At 40.2% G+C, this 24,611-nt stretch overlaps 1 protein-coding gene across 17 annotated transcripts in view; it reads left to right on the plus strand.

Annotated features, from left to right (window-relative positions):
• The window catches only part of AAK1 (AP2 associated kinase 1), a 175,449-nt gene that overhangs the window by 116,802 nt on the left and 34,036 nt on the right, over positions 1-24,611 (plus strand). For 15 of the 17 annotated variants that reach the window (XM_081264720.1, XM_081264711.1, XM_081264721.1 and 12 more), the window contains 6 exons: positions 3,384-3,538; positions 4,677-5,002; positions 8,376-8,669; positions 13,137-13,366; positions 15,204-15,361; positions 17,099-17,203. In XM_081264720.1, the coding sequence (XP_081120846.1) occupies positions 3,384-3,538; positions 4,677-5,002; positions 8,376-8,669; positions 13,137-13,366; positions 15,204-15,361; positions 17,099-17,203 (1,268 nt within the window). The remainder of the gene's footprint in view (positions 1-3,383; positions 3,539-4,676; positions 5,003-8,375; positions 8,670-13,136; positions 13,367-15,203; positions 15,362-17,098; positions 17,204-24,611) is intronic. The other 2 variants (XM_081264712.1, XM_081264717.1) reach the window with 1 other exon arrangement.

Genomic DNA, 24,611 nt, shown 5'->3' on the forward strand with positions numbered 1-24,611 from the left:
GACACTACAGCTGTTTCTTTTGCATGGGAACAGTAGCAGGGGTATTCAGTGATGAGGCAAGGGCAGACTTTATATGTTGCTGGCACAGGAGTGTCCTAACATGCATCCTGGTATGTGGTTAGACATGTTCACCACCCTAGTCATCTGCCTTCCTTTTCTTTTTACTACTGTGGCTCCAGCAACATTAGTACAAGCTAATCACATTCTATGCCACCTTCAGTCTTCTGGGAAGCAAATGCCAAAGATGCTGAGACATGGTTAGGGAAAAACCCCAGGGAGAAACAGGGAAGGAGCCAGGAAAAGGCTGGGAGAAGGTCAGAAATTGCAAGTCCGACCTGGAGAAAGTGTCTCCGATTGCCACACAATTTAAGGAAAGCTTACCAAAGATATTGGGGATCCCTTATACCGGAATCAGCTATCAGAAAGGTCACCTAATAGGAATCAATGGATGGAATGTTAGGACTGAACTCAATCTATGGGAAGTGTGGTCTCAGGGTAAACCCAGAGCACAGCAGATGGGCATTGGTCTTTCACATCCCTATAGCCAAAAATCTGCCAGGCACTGCCCTGTGGCTGTCATACTTTCCAAATGACAAATTCTGGGGGTGGCCAGGAACATGTTTATGCTCCTCCTTTTTCTGCCCCTTCTCCTGGGGTAAGGAAATATTTAGCAGCAAACAGTGTCAATAAAGGACCTGAAATGGTAATATGTGGATTTTAATAGAACAGGAAAGTAATTTACTTTAAAGTAAACTGTGTTTTTAAAATGTCTTGAATATTTATAGAATGCCTACTGTGTGGGTAGAATTATTCCAGGTGTGGCTCTAAAGTAATGACTTTGTTTTTTAATAAAGTTAGCAGACTTGCTTAACAAACAAGCAAACCTTGTTACTTTTATTTGTAAATTTCTGACATTAATTATTGCCCTGCTCACCTCTTTGGGGATTGTTTTGGGGGCTGATTTAATTATCTCAATCTTTTTGGTTTATATTAATCATGTACAAAAACCAAACGTGGTATGTACAAAGGCTGAATGAGGATCCTTTCTGTATCCCTTCAAAGCACACAACTGATGGCCCTGCAGCTGACATTTTGGGCACTCTACAGTTTACAAAGCAATTTCATATTTATTGATACATAATGCATGTTTCCTTGTTTTACACATAAATGACCTAAGACTGAAAGAGCTAAAATGACATGTCCATCATCACACAAGTTAGTAGGGAGCTAGAGCTCAAATGTTTTTTTGTTGACTCTAAATCCCATAGTGTTTCTAAGATGTTCCCCTCAGGAAACCAATATGAATAGTTTTGAGTTTGGATTTCCACTGAAGTCTGTTTATCTCCCTGACCCTGGGCTTTTTCTCTTACACTTGTCCTGTCCTCCAAAATCTGTCACACTTTTCCCTCCCACTTCCTTTATGCAGGTTACAGCCACTCCAGATGAGATAACTTACATATTATCAATTCTCTGCCCAGCATAAGAGCATCTAACAGGATGTCATTGAGAGGTTTCTGGGCCAAGGAGAGCCATACTTTAGAGATACATCATGGGAAGGACATAGGGCCATTTCTTTTGCTTCCTGTTTTGCATTCATGGAGGCTGTGCCAGACATGTTTTGGAAATACTCATGAAGCTTGTTTATTTTGGCCTTAGCCTCATTTATGCTCCTTAAGTGCAATTTTCAAAGGGCAGTGGACTCTGATCTGAGTTAGGTCGTAGTTAGCTAACCAAACTAATGTAAATGAATGATGGACTTCGATACCATCACAAGGAATTAAGTGGGCCACATGGCACATCTCTCTGTTAGTTTGGATTGGATCTGGTGGTTACAAAACGTCTGAAATAATGGTGTCTTATTGGAGATAGGTGTTAATTTTTTTCTCATAAGTAAACAAAGTTTGGAGGTGAGTACGCCAGGTCTTATATGGCAGTTCTGTTTCGTGAACCCAGATTTCTTCATGCTCATCACTCTACCATCCCTACAGGTGTGGCCAGTGACCTCATAGATCAGTGTAGCAGCCTCTTCCCATCCAAAGCAGCAGGATCAAGGAATGGCAAAAGAAGATAGGAAAAGGGAATACATCAGTTATTTCTTAAGGTTTTTAGAAACTGCCATGTAAGGCTAGAGCTTAGACAAATGGCCACACTTGGTCGCAAAAGTGGCTAGAATAGGTGATTCTTTTACTCTGGATAACACTGTGGTAAGCTAAAATTTTTATTTCTCTGGCAAAGGAGTACATGCTGGGCAAGGTTGCACATGCCTATAGTCCCAGAAATTTGGGAGGCTAAAGCAGGAGAAACCCAAGTTCAAGGCTAGCCTGGGCAATTTAGGGAGATCCTATCTCAAAATAAAAAAAAAATATAAAGGGCTAGAGATGTAGCTCAGTGGTAGAGCAACTCTGGATTCAATTCCTAGTACTGAAAAAGGGCGGGGGGTGCGGGGGTGGTGGCGGTGTTTCTGTTATACTCCTGAATTTTAATTTTTTTTTACCACAGATTATTTACTTATTCCTTCTTGTTGGATCCACTCATTTGCTTTTCATTGTAGAGACTTTTTTTTTTTTCCTTTTCTTTCAGTGCTGATCAAACCTAGGGCCTCACGCATGCTAGGCAAGTGCTATACCACTGAACTACATCTCCAGAGCCCCCAGCCCTTTTATTTTGAGCCAGGGTCTCAATGAATTTCCCAGGCTGGCTATGAACTCAAAGATTTTTCTGCCTCAATCTCCCGAGTTTTGGGATTATAGGTGTACATCACCATACCCAGCTAGAGAGACCATTTGGACAGCTTTCTTCAACCAAGTTTGAGTTCCCTGTATCTCTGAAAGAACACCCTCCTCAAACCTCTTTTAGCATCATTACCCATAGTGTATCCTGGGAAATCCTATGAGGTATTAGAGAAAAAGGTTTCAAGAGTGTTTAAGCTTGGGCTGGGATTGTGACTCAGCCAGCGGTAGAGCGCTCATCTAGCACATGCCAGGCCCAGGGTTCAATCCTCAGCACCACATAAAAATGAATAGATAGAATGAAGGTATTGTGTCCAACTACTTCTAAAAAATAAATGTTAAAAAAAAGTGTATAAGCTTGAGAAACATTGCATTCCATATAGATTCACCATGCATATTCACACATGAAAAGATCTGCTGGAAAGAAATCTGCTCAATATAATTCCATCTTTGTGTTAAAATCATTTTTGCCCAGTAAGCACTTTTTCAAGACATTAATAACATCCTATGGGCCACCCTTTGAGAATTATTGACTAAGCAGATCTGGAAAGTTTGGGTAAGGGTTGAGGGGAAAGGGTTATGTACTCTGCCCACTCATCTCCCATTTTCCCACTCTTGACATGAATCTTTTTCCCCCCACTTTTCCTTTTCTAGACTGACAGATCCCATTCCTACCACAGAAACTTCAATTGCACCCCGCCAGAGGCCTAAAGCTGGGCAGACTCAGCCAAATCCAGGAATCCTTCCCATCCAGCCAGCTCTGACACCTCGGAAGAGGGCCACAGTTCAGCCCCCACCTCAGGCTGCAGGTCAGTTACTAGACTGGGTTGAAAGTGAGTGTACCTCTTTATTACAGAAGTGTTGGAGAGCCTGGTTTCATGTTAGGAATGGAATCCAGAGGCACATAAAGAATAATGAAGTGAATTGCCTTTGAAATTGTATGGCCAATGGCTGCAAAAGTAGAGACCTCTTATTGTATTCTAAGATGGATCTTTAAGACTACTGAAGGCTATCATCTCTATATTTTCTCATCTTGGCCCTGACTTTGTGGTTGATCTGTTCTTCCCATACCTACCTCTTTATTCCATACACTTTGCCTTGCCTTTAAAAAAACAAGACTTACCTCCTTTTGAACCTCACAGGAAATATTGTTTCCTTAATGTTTTGTTTCTTGAAATATCTATCACCCTTTTGTCTTTTGGTATTCTTTTTCTAATGAGATGAGTAAACTTTGTTTTATAAAGACAATTGATCTCCCAGGCCCAGTGGTACATGCCTGTAATCCCAGCAACTTGGAAGGCTGAGGCAGGAGGATCTAAGTTCAAAGCCAGTCTTAGTGAGACCCTATCTCAAAAAATAAAAAGGGTTGGGATGTGGCCCAGTGGTTAAGCACCCCTGGGTTCAATCCCCAGTACCAAAAAACCCCAACTGATTCAAAATATCAAGTAAAGGAATACAACCATATTGCTTCCCCTAGGAGAAAGCTGCTTTTGGTAAATTCTGCCAGACATTTAGGCATCCTGGTGGGGGTTATGTAAACTATAGGTAAAATATTTGAAGAATTCTTTTGTCATGCAGCAAGCCAACTGATTCAAAGATTGTGTTTACCTACAGTAGCAGCAAAGGCCAGTTGGCTGTAGATACTCAGGCTGCTAACTAAAGGAGAATTGGCTAATTGGGATGATAGATAAAGGACTGCTTTCTAAAGGAATCAAATATTGCATCTTGTTATTGAGCCCTGTTTTGAAAACTTTAAAGCACAGTTTGGCAAAAAGATGGAAAGGCATTCTGGGGAAAACAGAGCATGTGGACAGACAGTGTGGAGCACATGGATCTTAGAATAATCTGCCTAATTATCACCCCCTTTCTACTGCTTTGACAAGTCAGAAAGCTGTTTTTCATCTAGAAGAGTTTTGAGGTCTAATATGGAGTTTATTCTTATTGTAGGACCCAGCAATCAACCTGGGCTTTTGACCAGTGTTCCTCAACCAAAAGCCCAAGCCCCACCCAGCCAGCCTCTGCCTCAGTCTCAGCCCAAGCAGCCACAGGCTCCATCCACCCCACAGCAGCCGCCTTCCACCCCAGCCCAGGGTCTGACAACATCTCAGGCCCAGGCCACACCCCAGCACCAACAGCAGCTCTTCCTCAAGCAGCAGCCACAGCAGCCGCAGCCCCAGCCCCAGCCACAGCAGCAGCCACAGCAGCAGCCACAGCAGCAGCCACAGCAGCCATCAGGCACATTTTACCAGCAGCAGCAGGCCCAGGCTCAGCAGGTAAGGTGATCCAGGCTGAATCGTGACTGTGAAAAGGCCCAGTAGGTACAGATGTATTCCTTGGAAGTGCTAGGACTACGGAGAGCCATTCCTTTATTACATCATTGTTCCTCATAGATAACTAAGGCATTTAGAAGTAGATTGATAATTCACAGCTCATTCACTGTTCTCTTCAGGCCATGGAGAATTTATCACATGCTTGAGGAACTCAATGAAGGTGCTGTTTTTCAGGGTTTCAAGGACATACTGAAGGGAAAAAAAAAAACTCTGATTTTTTTCTTATCATCAAATATTCCAGTAGTACTGAATGTGGTAATGCATACCTGTAATCCTAGCAACTCAGGAGGCTGAGACAGGAGGATCACAAATTTGAGGCCAGTCTCAGCTAGCATGCATGAGGCCCTCAGTTCAATCCTCAGTACTGACAAAAAAAAAAAAAAAAGCCCAGTCATATTCAACTGTTTCTGATGTCTCATAATTTAAGTTGGCTTTTTAAAATCAGCATCCAAGCAAGGTCCACATATTTTGTTTACTTGGAATATTTTTTCCATTATCTTTACCTATAATTTTTCACATTTTATACTATAAACACATTTTATAGTAATTGATATATCTCTTAAGTTCCCTTTTCCCTTTCCTAAATGTTCCTTCTCCCCTTTTCCATTTTTTTAAGAAACTGGGTTAGTTGCTCTGTGGAATGTTCTACATTCTGGATTTGGCTTTGATTGCCCCATGGTGTCATTTGGTATGTTCCTCTGTCTCTTGAAAACTGGTAGTTTCTCAAGGCCTGCTCAATATTCCATTTGGTCTGGCAATTCTTGCTTCTTCCTATTCCGTCACATCAGGATGCCTCTAATATCTGGTTGTCTTCTCCTTTAATGATGTTGAGACCATTCAGTGTGTTAAGGTGTTGTCTGTCTCATCCATTTTATTAATGTTTCTCATTAGCTTACCAGCCATTGATGATTATTTCCTAAGTCCATTAATTCACTAGCAATAGCAAAATGATATACTAGCATTCCCACTTCACAGCACACTGTTCTAGGATCATTCTGTCCTTGACCCGGAATTATCTGTTTTTCTAAGGTGCTGTTTATTTTTTTTAATGGAAATGATATTTAGAACCTACCATTTGGTGCTAGAGATACTCATTTACTAATGGATTTGTGGTTATTTCTTGGCTTTTTAAGTGTACAGTTAGAAAATGTGTTTTGTTTTATTAGAAAATATACATTATGAGAGCTGAGATTGTAGCTCAGTGGAAGAGTGTATGAGGCATTGGGTTCAATTCTCAGCACCACATATAAATAAATAAAATAAAGGTCCATCGACAATGAAAAAAATATACATTATGAATTCAGATTTATATTACTAATTCAAATTTGTAGTTATAGGATTTTTGTTTAACTTTTTGGATTCTGTTGTGTTTTACTTATCTGGAAATCTTGATTCCTAACAGCATTAACATAGTTAATTAATTGGTTTATAGTTTCAGGATAATAATACCAATATGATTACTAAAAATCAGTATAAGATTTCTTTGCCCAATTTATTCTCAAAATGTTTTACACATTATTACCTAGGGAATGGATTTATTCAGCTTTATCATCATATGAACAAAAGACCTGACAAGAACAACATAGAGGAGGAAAAGTTATTTGGAGCTTACAGTTTCTATTGGTCTCAATTCATTAGATGGCTAACTCCATGGCTCTGGGCCCAAGGTGAGGCAGAACACCACAGTAGAAGGGTGTGGAGGAGGAAAGTAGCTTAGAACATGGCCACCAGGAAGCAGAGAGTTCTGCTTACCAGGGATAAAATATAAACCCCAAAGGCACACTCCAGTGACCTACTTTTCCAGCCACACCCTACACACATTCCTGGCTATAGTTAGTTACCTCTGTGTACTGGTTTCTTTGTATCATTTTGCTTTTCATTTTTATTTATTGCTTTTTTTTTCTTTTTCCTTTAGTACTAGAGATTGAACCCAGGGGCACTGTTCCACTAAGCTACACCCAAGCCTTTATGTTTTATTTTGAGACAAGATCTTGCTAAATTGCCAAGGATGACCTTGAGCTTGGAATCCACCTGCCTCAGCCTCCCGAGTTTCTGAGATTACAGGAATGTACCACTGTGCCTGGCTCATTATTGTTTTTCAATTTTGGTTTAATTCTGATGAATTATAACCATTTACATTGTTTCAGAGTTAAATCTACAAAATTCTATCCCCTCTAACCCATCTGTAGAGGTATCTTTCATTCCTCTATACAACTTGAGAGTATCCATTTGGTATTCTTCAGGATATGTCATAGTTTATTCAGTTTACTGTTGATAGACATTTGGGTTGTTTCCATCATTTTTCTGTTTTAAATAGGCACCTGTATTTTGACATCTGCTTTGTTGCTAACCCTTTAACTTTGTCCCCAGTAGACAAATGGTATCCTCCAAATTAACTCTGTAGCTAGGTAACTATATTTAGGGTGTCCCAAAGAAGATCTTGTTCATCAGTAGGGCCTTATTTTGAGCTCTGTTTATGTGCCTAGGACATAGTTCCTAGCAGTGGAGATTGGAGAGACATGTAAGAAGTGTCATAAAAGCTGGGCATGCTGGCAAGTCTATAGTCCCAGCTACCTGGGAGGCTGAGGCAGCAGGATCACTTGAGCCCAGGTGTTTGAGACCAGCCTGGGCAAGGTAGGATGACCCCACTATAAAATTATAATGAGGGCTGGGGTTGTGGCTCAGTAGTAGAGTGCTTGCCTAGCATGCATGAGGCACGGGGTCCAATCCTCAGCACCACATAAAAATAAATAAATAAAGGTATCGTGTCCACCTATAACTAAAAAAAATTTTTAAAAAATTATAACGAAATATCAGAATATTTTGAATAAAGATGGTAGAGTTTTCATAAAGTAGAGCAATTGGGAAATAATTTTCAGAAAGCCTTGATATGAGTTTCAGTGGCTGGGTTAACATTTATGTTATTCTTTTCAGTGTATTATCCTATGCATGCAAGGAAGCATTTTAATCTTGACTACTTCAAAATCCCTTATAAGAAGGATTACTTCTGTCATCGGGAGAGCATTTATTTTTTTCTGTTACATATCAGCCTGTGGAGCCACCTGATGTTTATTAAGTCAGGTAGCTTCCTTCAGCCTAGACATAGAAACCCACTTGGAAACCAGTCTAAAGCAGTGGGTATGGTTCAGCAATGTAAGGTACTGCTGTGTTTGTTTCAATGACCTGAGATTTCTGTGAACCAGGTAATAAGACTTCTACCTGCTCTTGCCTTTGGCTTCACCACTGATCTTTGTGAATGTGTTTCTGCCACAGGACCTTTTTCACCTCCTCGTTTCTTGCCATTCTTTCCCCTCAGTTTCAGGCAGTACATTCAGGAACCCAGCAACCAGCCATTGCCCAGTTCCCTGTGGTGTCCCAGGGAGGCACTCAACAGCAGCTGATGCAGAACTTCTACCAGCAGCAACAGCAACAGCAGCAGCAGCAGCAGCAGCAACAACAACAGCAACAACAGTTGGCCACAGCTTTGCATCAGCAACAGCTGATGACTCAGCAGGCAGCTCTGCAGCAAAAGAGCCTGGCTGCAGCAGGACCACAGCCCCAGGCCCAACCTGCCTCTGTCCCCCAGCCAACATCTGCTCAGGAGCCCGCAGTAAGAACCAGGGCTCAGGGTGAAAGGCAGAAGAGGAGTGAGCATTGAGGGCCAGGGAGAGGGCAGTAAGAGATGGCAGCAGTTGTGAGGGGGACCAGGTTGCTTTCTCATCCCTGCAGTTAAAATATTTCATCTCTGCTTGATACATCCAAGGACAGCATGAAGTATTCTGTAGAAGACAGAGTTCTAAAAAAATTATTCAAGGTTACTGATGAAGGCATACATTTTAATTTATCATCCTGGCATTAGGCTGTTCATTGTCTCTGTTAGTGCTATGAGCAAACAGTCAAGGACTCAGGATTTGAGCTAATCCTTTTCCCTTCTTCAAGAGGCAAATTGATCCATTGTGCCCTTCCCCGTCTCTGGGGGTTGATGTGGGCTTCCACCTGTACCCTGAGTCTTGACAGTGTTGAGTTTATGAATGACACAACTAGCCACAGCGTTTGAGTTTACCAAGTATCACCTTTGAAGGCCCAACTTGCCTGTGATCACGTACTATGGCACAATATCCTGGATACCAGAGCATCTGAGTATCTACTTGTTAGAACCATCCTGTAAATTTAGAATTTGAGTGAATATAGCATCAGAACCCTCTCCTGATTGACATCTACAGTTTCAGCACATTCGAGCATTCTTGCTTTGCCCTTTAGTAAGGAACCTTTATTGTATACTCAGAGTTTCCTTAGTGATAGCAATAGAAAAGATTATAGTGATAGAAAAAGGTATTTTTTGATACCTAGTTGATAGAATATTACAGCTACTCTCTTATTCCCAAGGAAGTTCAACTACTAGATGATAAGGATCCATTTTTCTGAGAATTGATTTCTAATATAGTTTTGTCATTATCTTAAACAAGAAAACTTCTATCCCTTCAAAAAGCAGTGCCAAAAATAGATTGTCTTCTCTAAGTCTCAGCCAAGTGTCTATTCAGTGCTTACACCTTTGTTTCTGAAATGAAACAACTTTCTTCCTGCAATATGTGGAAGATAGCTATCCTCTGTATTTTTAACAAAAGGTAAAGTTCTTCTTGTTAATGGAAACAGTTTTGAAAAAAATTATTACATGACTTAATAAAAAGGGATCTTAATTATCCATCTTAGTCCCCTGATTTTTTGGAATTGAAATCTGAGGCCTAGACTAGAAAGCAACTGCCCTAGAGACATGAAAAATTATAATAACAGACCTGGGGCAATAATCAAAGAATCATGATCTGTGTTTTAGGATAATAGCAACAAATGCTCATTCAAGATAATGAATACTCAACTACTACTAGCATCACTTTCCATGAGGTTCCCTTCAGCTTTGCCTGGACAGCTGGGAATTAATTATAATTAATTATAAACCTTCTCCATGTTCCCTACATGGAAAAACACTGGAGCACTGTGCTCAGAAATAGTTGTTTAGGGAGTACTGGGTTGACTGTACTTAACCAGGAACCATAGAGCTGCCCAGGTTTGACCCATCCCTGCGTCTCTGACTCATGGCAAGGCTTATTTGGAGAAGCATGTGAGTGAGTATAAGAACACCCTGCAGCCATCTGAAAGCAGTAATCAGCAAAGGGAAAATGACCACATGCTCTAAAGGTTCATTGCAGTCTTATTAATAGTAGCCCAAAGAATGGAAGCAACCTAAACCATTCAGGAACCCAACCATGCAGCCATTAAAAATCATAAAGCAGTATGAGAGTCTGTACAGCAATGTGAGAACAATGCTCATGAGGTAATGTTGAAAGAGTTGTAAAATTGGAAAAAGTGTATACTTGAAAAAAAGACTTAGGCCATACACCATGGTACATGCCTTTAAATAACATCTACTTGGGAGGCTGAAGCAGGATGAGCACAGTTGGAAACCAGCCTCTGCAGCTTAGTGAGACCCTGTCTTAAAATAAAAAGTGCTCCCGATGTAGGTCAGTGGTACAGCACCCCTGGATTCAATCCCCAGTACTGGGGAAAGAAGGGGGGGGGGAAGGGACAGGGAAAGGGGAAAAGAGAGGAGACAAACTGACTTACATTTAAGGCACAACAAAGATAAGGATTGTATTGGAGTGTGGGAATAGACACTCTTCTCTATATTCTTACATTTCTTGGCATGCTTACACTTCTATAATTACATATTTTGTTTTTAAAAAGTCTTCAACAAGTTAGATTTCAGAGTCTGCCTTGTTCTCCTTTTGCAGTCTGTTTCTCCTTCACCCTCTCTAGTTTTGTCTTTGGATGAGAGGCACTGTGGTGCAGAAAAGAGTCCTGAGTGGTGGTCAGGAGGTATGGATTCTTCTTCCAGTCCACCTTGTGCCCTTGAGTGAGAACTTAGCCTCAGTGGGCCATGGTCTCTTCTCCTCTGAAGTGAAAGTGTCGGAATCTGTTTTCTAAGACTCTTTTCAACTCACTTTTGTTGGTTCAAAGTGGACATATAACTGCCTGGCTGACAGGATTGTTGTGAAGAACCCCTAAATAGGTTAGGCTGAGTATCCATTATCTGAAATTTTCAGGACAAAAGTGCTTCATATTTTGGAATATTTGCATATATAATGAGATCTCTTGGGGATGGGTCCCAAGACTGAACATGAATTTCATTTATGTTTCATATGCATTCATAAATATAGCCTGAGGTATCATATTTTTAGTACCCCTGTGTTTTGACTGAGACATGAAGTCGGGTGTGGAATTTTTCGTGTGTGGCATCATGTCGTGCACGAAAAGTTTCAGATTTTAGAGCATTTGGGGCTTTAGATCTTCAGATTAGAGATGTTTTACCCCAATAGGGGCATCCATTCTAAAGTGTGCTGCACATGGAGAACAGGAAAGAGGAGTAGAAGATGTTCTCCAAGTAGTGTGGAGTCTTCATCAAAAAAGGGACTGAACAGACAAGTACCCTTTTCAGACTAATGATTGTCTTATAAAATAGGCCAGTCAGGTCTGTCCTCAAAACCTTCTAGCCTCCATCAGTGCTGGCATTCAACTGGCTGGTATAGGAGCAACTCTGGACCCCCAGAGGAAGTGGTGGGGCTGGAGCTCTGGTCTTCAATACCACTCTGCTTTCCCTCAGCAGAAACTGTGCTACTCTTGTCTCAGTTCAGTTGATAGTGGAACATTATGATTGTATCATTCTGCCCATTGGTGAGGTAGTTGGTACACTGGCACTTGTACATAGTCTGCCTCACTAAATGTTCCATGTCCTAAGGATGACATAAGGACAGTCAGTATTCCATGCTATAAGTATTCTGAACTAAATAGCTGAATACTCTGGTTTCCCTGAGTTTTCAAGGTCTACCTCTGGAGGGACAGAACATGGGATCCAGGCTGCAGCATGGAGCATGGAGAGGCAGCTTTAATATGAGAGGAGGGACTTGAGGGAAGGGATACTTAAATTCATGGGGCATTAAATATCCTAAGTCATTTATCTTCAGATTGACAGAATTAAGGAAATGGGTTATGTGAGTTTCTTAACATTGTTTTGTTCATTTTCCTAGATATAGATGATGTATACTGAAGGACCACTAGGATGTTCTCCTTGTTTATTGTTCTTTAGTAGCAGTTTGGCCCTCCTAAAAATGGTCCACATTTCTAGAGTCCTTATGTTGTCAGCTGAGTCATCATCAAGAAAGGTGTTTTTGTTTCTTATTATGTTTTCTGCTGGTTCTTCTATGTCATTTCTAAACTAAAGATTGGAGCAAGTAACTCCCACTAAATCAATGCTGTACATTTTCTCAGAGGTTACCACAGAAACAGGATCTTGTAGACTCATCCCATCAATGAAACGAAGAGCTTTAATAACAGCACAGTAAAAGCACTACCAGTTTCAGTCACAGTAGAATTCCATCTGACTCACTCTTGTCACAGCTATGGCAGAGTCTCAGGGACTCAGAAATCATTTAGCATAAATGTATTTTAGCTGGAGGTGTGTCTTCTTTGACTTCTAACTGTGGTAGAAGGTAGGATCTATTGCCTGCCCTTTGGAAGCATTCTGAACAAGCTGCTGTGTGACCTCAAAAGCAGAAAGAGGTCATTAAAGATACATTCTAGACCTTTAGAGCTAGGAATAGCTTCTGTTATCTTCCTCTGTGGGCAGAATTACATTTGGTTACCTTGTATATTATTGATGGGTAATAGGTTGGATTTATGTATAAATTCAAATATTATCAGGGCTGGGGATATAGCTCAGTTGGTAGAGTGCTTGCCTTGAATGCACAAGGCCCTGGGTTTGATCCCCAGCTACAAACAAACAAACAAACAAAAAACAATCAAATATTATACTGGAATCCGTCTTAAAAGTTGCAGCCCAGATTGTAGAAGCTTTTTCTTCTTGTTCTTTCTTTCTGAGTATTACTGGTAAACTTAACCATTTGAGTCCTATGTTAGCTCACTTGTGGCATTTTGTTGTTGTTTTTGCTTATCTATTTGTTTTTCCTTTTCCTTTTCCTCCTCCTCTTAAAAAAAATAATAAAACACTTCTCTCTCTCTCTAACAGCTTCAAGCCCCAGTAAGACAACAGCCAAAGGTTCAAACAACCCCACCTCCTACCATCCAGGGACAGAAACTTGGATCTCTGACTCCTCCATCATCCCCCAAAACCCAACGAGCTGGGCACAGGCGGATTCTCAGTGACGTCACCCACAGTGCTGTGTTTGGGGTCCCTGCCAGCAAATCCACTCAGCTGCTCCAGGCAGCTGCAGCTGAGGCCAGTCTCAATAAATCCAAGTATGTGGTGCTTCCCCTTTGTTCTTCTCACTTTGTGGGCAAGGTCTATCATGGGTGTTTTGTGTAATGCTTTCCAATAAGTATATGGGTGTGTGTAGATATATATATAGTAGTGTGTGTCTGTGTTTAGGAAGAAAGTGTAGGTATTCTGACCATGGAAATAGACAGAGAAATGTTCCCCTGGTGAGCAGACTCCCTGGGGGGAACTGGCACCCTCATTGGAATGTCCAGCTAGTCCCTGCTGAGGCTATTAAGATAACTATGTGGATGCACTACCTGGTTTACATAGTGACATACTTTGAAGGAGAGAGGCTCTGTGTTTGCATTAACCTGGACCTTATCTCAGTTAGCTAGCACTCAGGGTTAAAGGAATACTGGTCAAAGTATAGTCACTGGAGATGGGTAATATGTAACTTTTTGGGTTATTAAAGAAGACGGCAGAAAGGGGTAGGCATTCCTTTTGTCTGCCATCCTTCTTTCTGTTTGCATCTGCCCCTTGTGTGTTTGTCTGTTCTTTGTGCCTCTCCTCCACAATTCTCCCTGCACAGGTGTTCCTTTATAAGAAAGGGAATTGTTTGTAGTATATGTACTGTTCTGTTCAGAAGAAACAATTTCCTGGGGCTGGGGTTGTGGCTTAGTGGTAGAGCACTTGCCTAGCATGTGGGAAGCACTGGGTTCAATCCTCAGCACCACATAAAAATAAATAAAATAAAGGTATAGTATCCATCTACAACTAAAAAAATTTTTAAAAAATTTCTATATGGCCCACTGTTTCCATTCTCTTATTTGTTACATGCTATACAGTGTGTTATCTAAACTCCCAATCTGACCAAGTGTCTCCATGCTGAAAATATTTCATTGGTCCTCATTGTCCATGGGATGCTATCTGAACTCACTGGTTATCCCAGGAATGCCTGCTCTGTACATGGGTGGACTTGCCAATGTCTACCTTCATGAGCTCTTGGCTCATCCCAAGCCCTCTCCTGGGACTCCTCCCTTAGGAAATGCTCACTTTTTTCATTAAGATCAATGTCAGGGGTTGCCTTTTCTTTGACCTTTCCTCTGATATGTCATTGTGTCTGGGCCTTTATTGAGCATGTATCACATTGTTTTATCATTAATTATTCATGTGTCTGGCTGATGTGCCTGCCAGTTCTCCAAGATGAGGATCATGCCTCAGTCAATTTTTGTGAACTAGTGACTGGCTCTGTGCCTGACATAAAGTAGACTTTGATGAGTGTTGAGTAAATATAGTTTCAGACACTCATCTTTCTTGGAACTGTTAACTCTGAAGTTAAAAATCTTTAAATGAATTCAAGACAGACTTTAAAAGAAAACCAGGTAATGATACCTAGACACACAAAATGATAGTAGCCATTTTCATATATCTTTAATTGTGATGGTGTCTCTTAATGCCATGGCTGCTAGATCCTGGAAGATGGAGGCAGCCTACAAAGGCCTCAGTCTCAGAGCTCCAAGACTTGGTTGTGGGAGCTCTTATATTGATCTCCATAGGATGCACAAGCCTAACAACAGGTTCCTTTGGGATCCTGAACTGAAAGGCCTTGCAGACAAGACTGAAAAACCAAGCAAGAGATTAAAAAAAAAAAAATAGTGGGACAGAAAGAGTGATGAAGGAGAGGATACCTTCATGTCATTGAGTGGAAAGGGTGTCCATGGAAACTTTGTAGAAAGCCCCTTTAGAAAAACACTGGGAAATGATTAATTGCCTTTAAAAAGAATTTTATCCCAAAACAAAGAAAAAGTAGTTTGACTCTTTTTGTTTGGTTCAACTTTTATATGTCTTTTTGTCTCGTGGGGGTGGGAACCTGCCTAGGTCTGCAACCACCACTCCATCAGGATCTCCTCGCACCTCCCAACAAAATGTCTATAATCCTTCAGAAGGTTCTACATGGAATCCCTTTGATGATGACAATTTCTCCAAACTTACAGCTGAGGAACTGCTGAACAAGGACTTTGCCAAGCTGGGGGAAGGTGAGGAAGCCATGCCTTTTTTGTGATTCTTGCCTATAAATTCTCTATGCTGAGAAATAAGCAAGAGTTGGAATGTTAGCTCTAGAGGGATGTGCTTGTGAAAATGTTGGCTTGGGCCTGTTCCCAAAGGCTTGATTTCCAGGTATGCATATAAGTCAACTTTTATTTTTACCACAACATTGAGGTATTTTCAGGAAATCCTGACCTGTGGTGGGTAGCAGCAAGGACAATGTGAGCATTAAAGAAGAAAATTGAAAGCAATTCAGTGGCATCAATCTGTCACTCAGGTTCACTCCTTGGGGACTGTGATGGTGCCCTTTTTGTAGGTGGGTTTATTGTTCCAGAAAGTAATGACTGCTTGTCCATGAACCTATGCCTTCCCATGGACACTGATTCTCTCACTGTTTTCAGTGTTCTATATTATTGTTGACTGACCACCGAAAGGAGATTTTATTTTTTAAAAAGATACAATTCTGTCCAGAAAACTCATAGTCTAATTTGGAAGGCAGGATGGACACACACACACACACACACACACACACACACACACACACACACACACAGGCACATGCACACACTTTGGAACAATAGGTATATCTGTGGAAGTTTTCTAATATGCAGTTGGAAAAGAGGTCCCTCGGTGTACACAAGAGCACAGGTAAAGGTCTAACCAGAACCAAGAGGACCAAACATTTTAGCTTTAACTATTATTTTGTAGCAATAACCTGTTGACCAAACATTTTAGCTTTAACTATTATTTTGTAGCTATCTTTTTTATTATTCATATTATTTTCCTGAGTTTTTAAACAGAATATAGGATATAAGGTTTAACTTTTTTGGGCAACTCACTTTCACCGTTATCTGTGCCAATTATTGTTCTGAACTGCAAACATAAGTACCTTAATGGACTGTCGAAACTGTAGTTTTTGTGCATAACCAACCTCAAGTTTTTTTCTTTTTAAAATTCTCTTATTTTTAGTGATTTTTCTGTCCTCTTTCTGTTCACATAATACTACTGCCATCTTTACCACTTCTCACTTCTAAAATGCTTCCAACGTAGAAGACAGATCCTTAACACAAATCCTTAAAACCAAGTTGTAAGTAGATTCCCAGTGAAGGCTGGAGGTATTCTGCTTTGAGGAATGAGATTGTGCTTTAAGGCTTGAGCTCTGTGTTCACTCACATTCTGTCTCATGTGCCTGCTCTCCTCGCTCCCACTCTTTTTATTCTTTTTTTTATTTACTTAAAAAACGTAATTGTGGCCAGGCATGGTGGTGCACACTGTAATCCCAGCAACTCAAGAGGCTGAGTCAAGAGGATAACAAATTCCAGACCAGCCTAGACAACTTAAAGAAACCCTATTGCAAAATTTTTTAAAAATCGAAAAATAAAAAACATTTAATTGTGGTAAAATACACAAAACATAATATTTACCATCATAGCCATTTTAAATGTATAGTTCAGTAATTTTAAGTTCATTCACACTGTTGCACAACCAGTCTCCAGAATTCTTTTCATCTTTCAAAACCTATGTGTTGTCTCTTTTGATTCTTAATAGTTTTCTTCCTTTTCTCAGTTATTGGAATGACTAGACAGGACCTGTGAATAGCCAAGATGTTGCAGTAATACAGTAAGAGGAGTCTGAAAGGCAGTCAGAGGGTGCCCTTCCCCTCCACCATTTGTAGATGCATCACAGGATTCTGCTAGAATGAACCTAATGGTATTTTGTATCTCCAGGCAAACATCCTGAAAAGCTTGGCGGCTCATCTGAGAGTTTGATTCCAGGTTTCCAGTCAACCCAAGGTGATGCTTTTGCTGCTTCCTCATTCTCTGCTGGAACTGGTAAGTGTGGCACTCGTCTGAGACAAGAGGCTCACTATTGTCACCTTGACATTGTTCTCTTCACAGATAGCTATCACATGCCCCTGAACCCCAGCTCCTGGCAATAACTCATATGTTTTTCTTCATTCAAAAATGGTCCAATAGAGGGCTGGGGATGTGGCTCAAGTGGTAGCGCGCTCGCCTGGCATGTGTGCGGCCCGGGTTCGATCCTCAGCACCACATACCAACAAAGATGTTGTGTCCGCCGAGAACTAAAAAATAAAATATTAAAAAATTCTCTCTCTCTCCTCTCTCACTCTCTCTTTAAAAAAAAAAAAAATGGTCCAATAGAGAAAGATTTAGAATCACTTTGAATTAAAGTGGTACAATGACCTGGCAGTGATATTACCAGATTTGCTCTCTCTAGTTCAGGACATTTCTTAAACAATATTTCTAAATTTGAGGAGCAGCACTCTGGTAATCTCCTGTCATTGCTTAGGTTCTTTGGGGTAAATTCAAGAATCTAAGAATTAGATGATCTGTCTGAACCTGAGACTCTACTAAGCTTTGTATATTTGTGCTTTGGGGGAGAAGGAGGAATTTTCTAATAAGATTTTTTAAAAACAATGGAAGCAAAATAATAAGAGATCTATTTTCCTCTTTATTAATAAAATTATGCATAAATTTATTATATAATATAGCAATTTATAGAGAAAAATTTAAAAATCCCCATGATCTAACCACTGAGAGGTAGCACAGAGATACCATTTTTGATGTCTGTTAGGCATTTAACTTGTTTAGGGTCACAGATATCTTTGTGAATCTAACAAAAAATAGCTCTCACCAAAATACATGTGACCACATCTTGTACTGTTTTAGGCCCAGAGATAAGACTCTGTTGAACATCTTTACAGTCATATTTTAAAACCTGACTTTTTTTTTTTTTCACTTAATCAGTCTGGCAAATTTTCCTCTCTTCATTAAAGAAAGTCCTAAAATGTCATTTTAAAAATGTATGCATTGAATTCCTTTATATGACTAGATTCTGATGTTATATAACTACGTACCTCTTTTTTTAAACATTATTTTGATTTCACTGTTTTACTATTTTAAATGCTTTAGTAATGGACATGAGCTTGTGATTGATTATATTCTTTGTAGGATATAGAATTTGATATGCTTAGTGTTTTTAACCTCATAAATTTATTTCTGGTTAGAACATCTGCATCCATTCCATAGTTTTTGGTGTGTGATGCACTTATTCTCATGATTTTCTGGACTTGCCTTAAGTTGAAGTTTTAGTTTCTTCTTAACTAGGAGCCACTTAGGGTATGTTTTGACTGCACTATAATCAGTATGGTCTATGCAGTCTGCTGTAGGTTATTACTGGTTGACTGTGGCCCATTTTTATCATTTTGTAAATGACCTATGGGAATTTGTAGTTTTCCGTGTCAATAAATATTAATATATAACTTTTTAATGGAAGAATAGTAACATTTATGAAATATCTCTTCTCTAAATATTAATATTATTACCAATTTTTTTATCATGTAAGCATTCTTAAAACTAAATTTTTTTCTATCTTGTATAATTTCTTAAATAATTTCTAAGAGATTATATGTTAATTAAAAGATACTGTATTTGAGGGCTTTTGATACATATTTCCAAATTGCCCTCCAAGAAAGCTATACATATTTTCTTTTCATCAACATTGAATGAGAGTAACTTTACCCACTATTGCCTTGCCCTGCCCAGCCCAGAGACAGAGGACATTGTTTTCTGGACATTTTTATTTGTTTGGGGATTGATTTTGTTTGTGTCCTTTGCTTTTTTGATATTCTGGGTTCATTCTTTTCTTTATTAATTTATAGGAGCTCTTCTTATGTCGTGTAATGTAAACATTTTCCCGGTTTGTCGTGTGTACTCTGTATGATCTTGTCAGACCCTCTTGACAACCCTTTGAAGTATTTTTTCTGTACATCAATTTTTAATTGTATGGATTGTGTTTTTCTTGGTAACTAACTAAAGGTTTGCTATTTTATTATCTTTTTAAAGACAACTTTTAGATTTATAAAAACCTACCATTTCTGTCTTTTTTGTTTGTTTTTCGTGGCACTGGGGATTTAACTGCAGGGCTTCCTGCATGCTAGGGGCAAATGCTTTACCACTGAGCTACATCCCCAGCCTTTTCTACTTCATTTTGAGACAGGATTTCCCTAAGCTTCCCATGCTATCCTTGAACTTTAAATAAAACTTAAGGAATAAAAAAGGTGTGTATGGTGACACCCATCTATCATCTCAGCTACTTGGGAGACTGAGGCTACAAATTCAAGACCCGCCTAGGCAAATTAGTGAAACCCAGTCTGAAAACATTAACAAAAAGAGGGCTGGGGATGTAGCTCAGTGGTATAGCACAGCTGGGTTCAATCCCCAGTACCAACAATAACACAAAAATTCAAGACCGAGTTATTCATGGTGGTTGACCAAATGTTTAAAGCATCAACCATTGTGCTTGAAATAGAACATCATAATTACAATCCACCATAGTTCTTAGTGGGGTAGAGTTTTCCTGGAAGATGGATTGTGTATAAGCTCTCAGAGAATGTTTTTTGCTACAGCATCTTAGCATTTAGTACAATATTTGGCTTAGTACAAATTAGCTAAATGATTGAGAGCCAGGTAAATGTTTTTTTTTTTTTTTTTTTTTTTTTTTTTTTTTTTGCCAAAGCACAGGAGCTTAGATTCACCAGTGTTAACTTCAGAGTTCCTTTAATTATTTTCCATCTACCACTAGCTTACCACCCCAAATTTTTTTTTAATTTTTAAATTTTTTTTGTAGTTGTAGATGAACAGATGCCTTTGTTTTATTTGTTTATTTTTATATGGTGCTGAGGATCAAACCCAGTACCTCACACATGCTAGGCAAGTGCTCTGCCACTGAGCTATAGCCTCAGCCCAACACCCCCAATTTATATACCTAATTCTCAGTTTGCACACATGGCTATGCTTCATCGTTTGTGTGAACTATTTTCTTAGAGAAACTATTTTGTCTTTGTTTTTGTCCCTTATCCCATCTATCTTTACATTTACTTTGAAAGCCTTAAATGGCAGTGTTTCTTTAAGGAACTTGAAGGTCTAGTCACAAGCACATATTACAGTACAGTTATATCAGTAATAACAGCAAATATTTATTGAGCATGTGGTATATGTCAAGTGACTGGGTAAATGCTTTTTTGTGCATTATCTTGGGTGATCCTCACAGTGGTCCACTTTTACAAAGTCACAGCTAGAGAATGATAGAGATGTTTACCTGGGCAACCACATCTCAAAAGAAATAGTGGTATCAAGCTTTTCCTCATTTTATACATATTTTTCTGTAAACATTGGCACTGTCCCTTCTTTCTTGTTTGTAGGCGTGAACTTTTTTCTATAATACCTTCATTCTTTAAAAGTGAAATAAAACTCATGTGCCCAGAAATTCATCTTTCCTCCTTTGCATGAAACATAGAATGGCACTATATTCTTTTCTTTTCTTTTTTTATAATATTCATTTTTTAGTTGTAGGTGGACACAATATCTTTATTTTTTTTATCTTTATGTGGTGCTGAGGATCAAACCCAGTGCCTCACATGTGCTAGGCATGCACTCTACCACTTGAGCCACAATCCCAGCCCCTTTCTTTTTTTTTTAATATGTTTTTAGTTGTTGATAGATCTTTATTTTATTTATTAATATGTGGCACTGAAAAGAAGAGCACCATTTTCTATAAATGTTCTAACTGAGCTAAAGCTGTTATTGATTTTAAACCTTCCGATAAGTCAGAAGAGAAACTGTGCCCGAAATTTAATAATGGGTTAGGTACTGTGGCACAGGGCTAATTAAACATTTTCATGGTAAAAGCTACAAAAATATTGATAAACTGTGTTAGAGGAGAAACAGGCAAATGTTTAAAACTTCACATGTGTGTTAGTATATTAAACATTTGCCTATTGATAAATGTGCATTGGTAAAATTTGGAGAAATAGATAAAAGCCCAAAGAAACAAGTAAAAAGGACTCATGAGTGAAAACCAACAACAAACTCCTGGAGCTGGGAACCTCATGGAGTGCTAGCACTTGCCCAACATGTGTCAGGTCCTGGGTTCAGTTCACAAAACAACAGCAAGACAAACAAATTTAAAAAGCCTTCAAGCTGGACAGTGGGACATACCTCTATTCCCTGTGGTTCAGAGGCTGATGAAGGAGAATTGCAAGACCAAAGCCAGCATCAGCAACTTAGTGAGACTCTGTCTCAAAATAGAAAAGGGCTGGAGTTGAGGTTGTTTCTCAGTGATAGAGTGCTTGCCTAGCACGTACTGGGCCCTGGGTTCGATCCTCAGCACCACATAAAAATAAACAAACAAGGGCTGGCGATGTGGCTCAAGCGGTAGCGCGCTCGCCTGGCATGCGTGCGGCCCGGGTTCGATCCTCAGCACCACATACCAACAAAGATGTTGTGTCCGCCGAGAACTAAAAAATAAATATTAAAAATTCTCTCTCTCTTTCTCTCTCTCCCTCTCTCACTCTCTCTTTAAAAAAAAATTCTCTCTCTCTCTCTCTCCTCTCTCACTCTCTCTTTTTAAAAAAAATAAACAAACAAAATAAAGGTATTTGTCCATCTACAACTAAAAAATAAATAAATAAAATAGAAAGGGGCTGGGGATGTGACTCAATGGTTAAGTGCCTCTAGGTTCAATCATTGGTACTTAAAAAAAAAAAAAAAAAAACCTCATAATCCCACTCCAAGAGAATAGTGTTTGCTGACTTTTCACTGTATTTATATCTTGAGTTTTATTTTTACTTTTTAAAAAAAAGAACTGTATTTTCAGTTTTGTAATTTGCTTTTTTCTTTGAAATATGTTTCATTGTGCCTCATGTTAAAATATTTCAGAGGCTTAAGAGCTATGATTTTTTACCTTCTCTTCCTCCTTCTGCTTTTAAGAAACCCAATTAAAAACCAACTTTAATAATTCAGTTATAGCAATTGAGAACAGATTAGCTTTTTGCAGAGGATAACACTAGGATTCAGAAGTAGGCGGATCTGGAAAGGGATAAGAATGAGGGGATTTACCTGCTTGAGCTACTGTTCTGTGGTGGTGCTCAACTAACCCATGCATGGAGCCAGATAGCAAAGGACTGTACACATGGGTTGGAGGAACTGCTCAATGCTGCCAGAGGGAATTAGGGGTCCACGGAGGAGGCAGTTCAGAGATTAGGCAACAGAGTTTGAAGGAAGTTGTAGGCCACAGTGAGGGAAGTTAAAGGTGCAACGGGGAGGTTGAGGATCCCAGATGAGTTTAGAAGATACGAGGTTGGCATCCTAGCAAATATTGGAATCCAAGGAAAGGGTAAGGGTTAGAAAGTGGGAATTCGAAATCTGAGGAAAGGAGGTTAAGAGTGGGGTGGGTAGGATGTCTGAAGAGGTCAGAGGTGAGCTTCCCTCCTCTGCCTCCCTCCTGGGTCAGGCTTCAAGTGGGAGTAAACAGGCACTCACAGTCCATAATTGGTGTGTCAGTCACTGAGCTGGGTGTGGTAGCAACTGCTAGCACACTGGGGCTGATTGGTTATTAGGCAAGACATAGCTATTGAGGCGAGTGGGAGAGTCAACAGATACCTTCAACGAGCCTCCCGAGGCCCCTGCATTCTTGCCACCATTTCATTGGCCCGGGCCACTAGACTGCCCACTGGCAGTACACCACTGCACCTTCCTTTTCTTCTGCCACATCTGGACATCCATATGGTCTTTATTGCTGGTACCTCCTGCAAATATGGGTGAGCTGGGATGGGGGACATATGCATACTGAGTGAGGGTCACATGTGCTCTCTCTTCCTCCATGTCTGTGCTTATAACACTGAGTTTCTGCATTTCAGTGGCCTCTTGGGTAAGGACAGGCATCATCTGTCTCGAAACCCATGAGGGAGCCAGGTTCCAAGGACTGGGAGAATTGGTGGTTCATCCAGTGATCTCACCTTTGCCTTTCATGCTGTTGTGTATCTCAAACCAATGAAGCAGCATTGGGGTGGCAGAGGTGGCTGCCATGACAGCAGTGGAATCTGTCCAGGGGACACAGGGTACTGGGGAGGGGAGAGCAAGAGGTTAGGGTACCAGGAACTGATTCTCAGGGGTATGTAGCTGGGGAAAAAAGGCCAAGTCAGCCTGCTGGTTAGGAGAAGCATGGAATTAGCGGGTAGAGAGAGTGAGAGCAAGAAATTCACCTGTTTCTTCCTAGCTGCCCATAGACCCCAGGGGACTGTCCACATACAGTGGAGAAGGAGATCAGAGCCAGATGCCCATAGAGATACCTTCAATAATGCCCACACTTTGAATCCTTGTAAGCCCATTTCACACATGGCACAGTGGGGCTTAGAAAGGTGAAGAGAAGTGCCACACATCTGATGCCCCTGGCCAGAGGCTAGTAGAGAGGGAATTGGTCCTCAAGACTTCCAAATTCAACCTAATACCGTACAGGTGTGAAGGAGGGATTCAGGGGGCATCGAGAAATATATAGATCTCTCTCCAAAGAGAGATCTGAAAGACAGAGATATGAGTGGGGAAGGATGGAGGAAGAACAGAGCAGAGGTATCCAGCTTTAGCAGAGGGATACGGATATGGACCTCCTACATGCAGGACTGTGATGATGGTGATGGACACAGAGGTGTGGGTCATGCAGGCAACAAGTTAAAAACCAAAGAGAGACTATGCATAGAAATGAATATGTGTTGCTCAGCTTTCCATTACTGTGACAAAATATCTGAGCTAATAAAATAATACAGAGAAAAAAGGTGTTTTTGTTTTTGTTGTTGTTTTTGTGATACTGTGGATTGAACCCAGGGCCTTGTTCATGCAAGGCAAGCGCTATACCAACTGAGCTATATCCCTATCCCAGGAAAAGATTTTTATAATACTCTTTTTAGTTGTAGATGGACACAATAACTTTATTTTATTTATTTATTTTTATGTGGTACTGAGGATCGAAACCAGTGCTTCACATGTGCTAGGCAAGTGCTCTACCACTGAACCATAACCCTAGCCCCAGAAAAGTTGTATTTTGGCTTATAATGGTGGAGGTTTCAATTCATGGTCACATGTTCCTTTTGCTTTTGAGCCTGTGGTGAGGCAGCACATTGTGGTGGGGATGATGTGGCAGAGCAGAGCTACTCACCTCATGTCATGTCCAAGAGGGAGGAAGAGTAAGAAACTAGGGTCCCGTAGTCCCTCCTGAGGGCACAACCCCAATGACCTAAAACTTCCCTATGGGCCCCACCTCTCAAAGTTTCCACCATCTTCCAGTAGTGCCAAACCAGAGGACCAAGCCTTTAACACGGGATCCTCTGGGGGAACATTCCAGATCCAAACTAAACTGTTGAAAACAGAGTAATCTAGGCAACAG

The sequence above is a fragment of the Spermophilus citellus genome, assembly GCF_964194105.1.
Source record: "Spermophilus citellus genome assembly, chromosome: 13".
Taxonomy (NCBI): domain Eukaryota; kingdom Metazoa; phylum Chordata; class Mammalia; order Rodentia; family Sciuridae; genus Spermophilus; species Spermophilus citellus.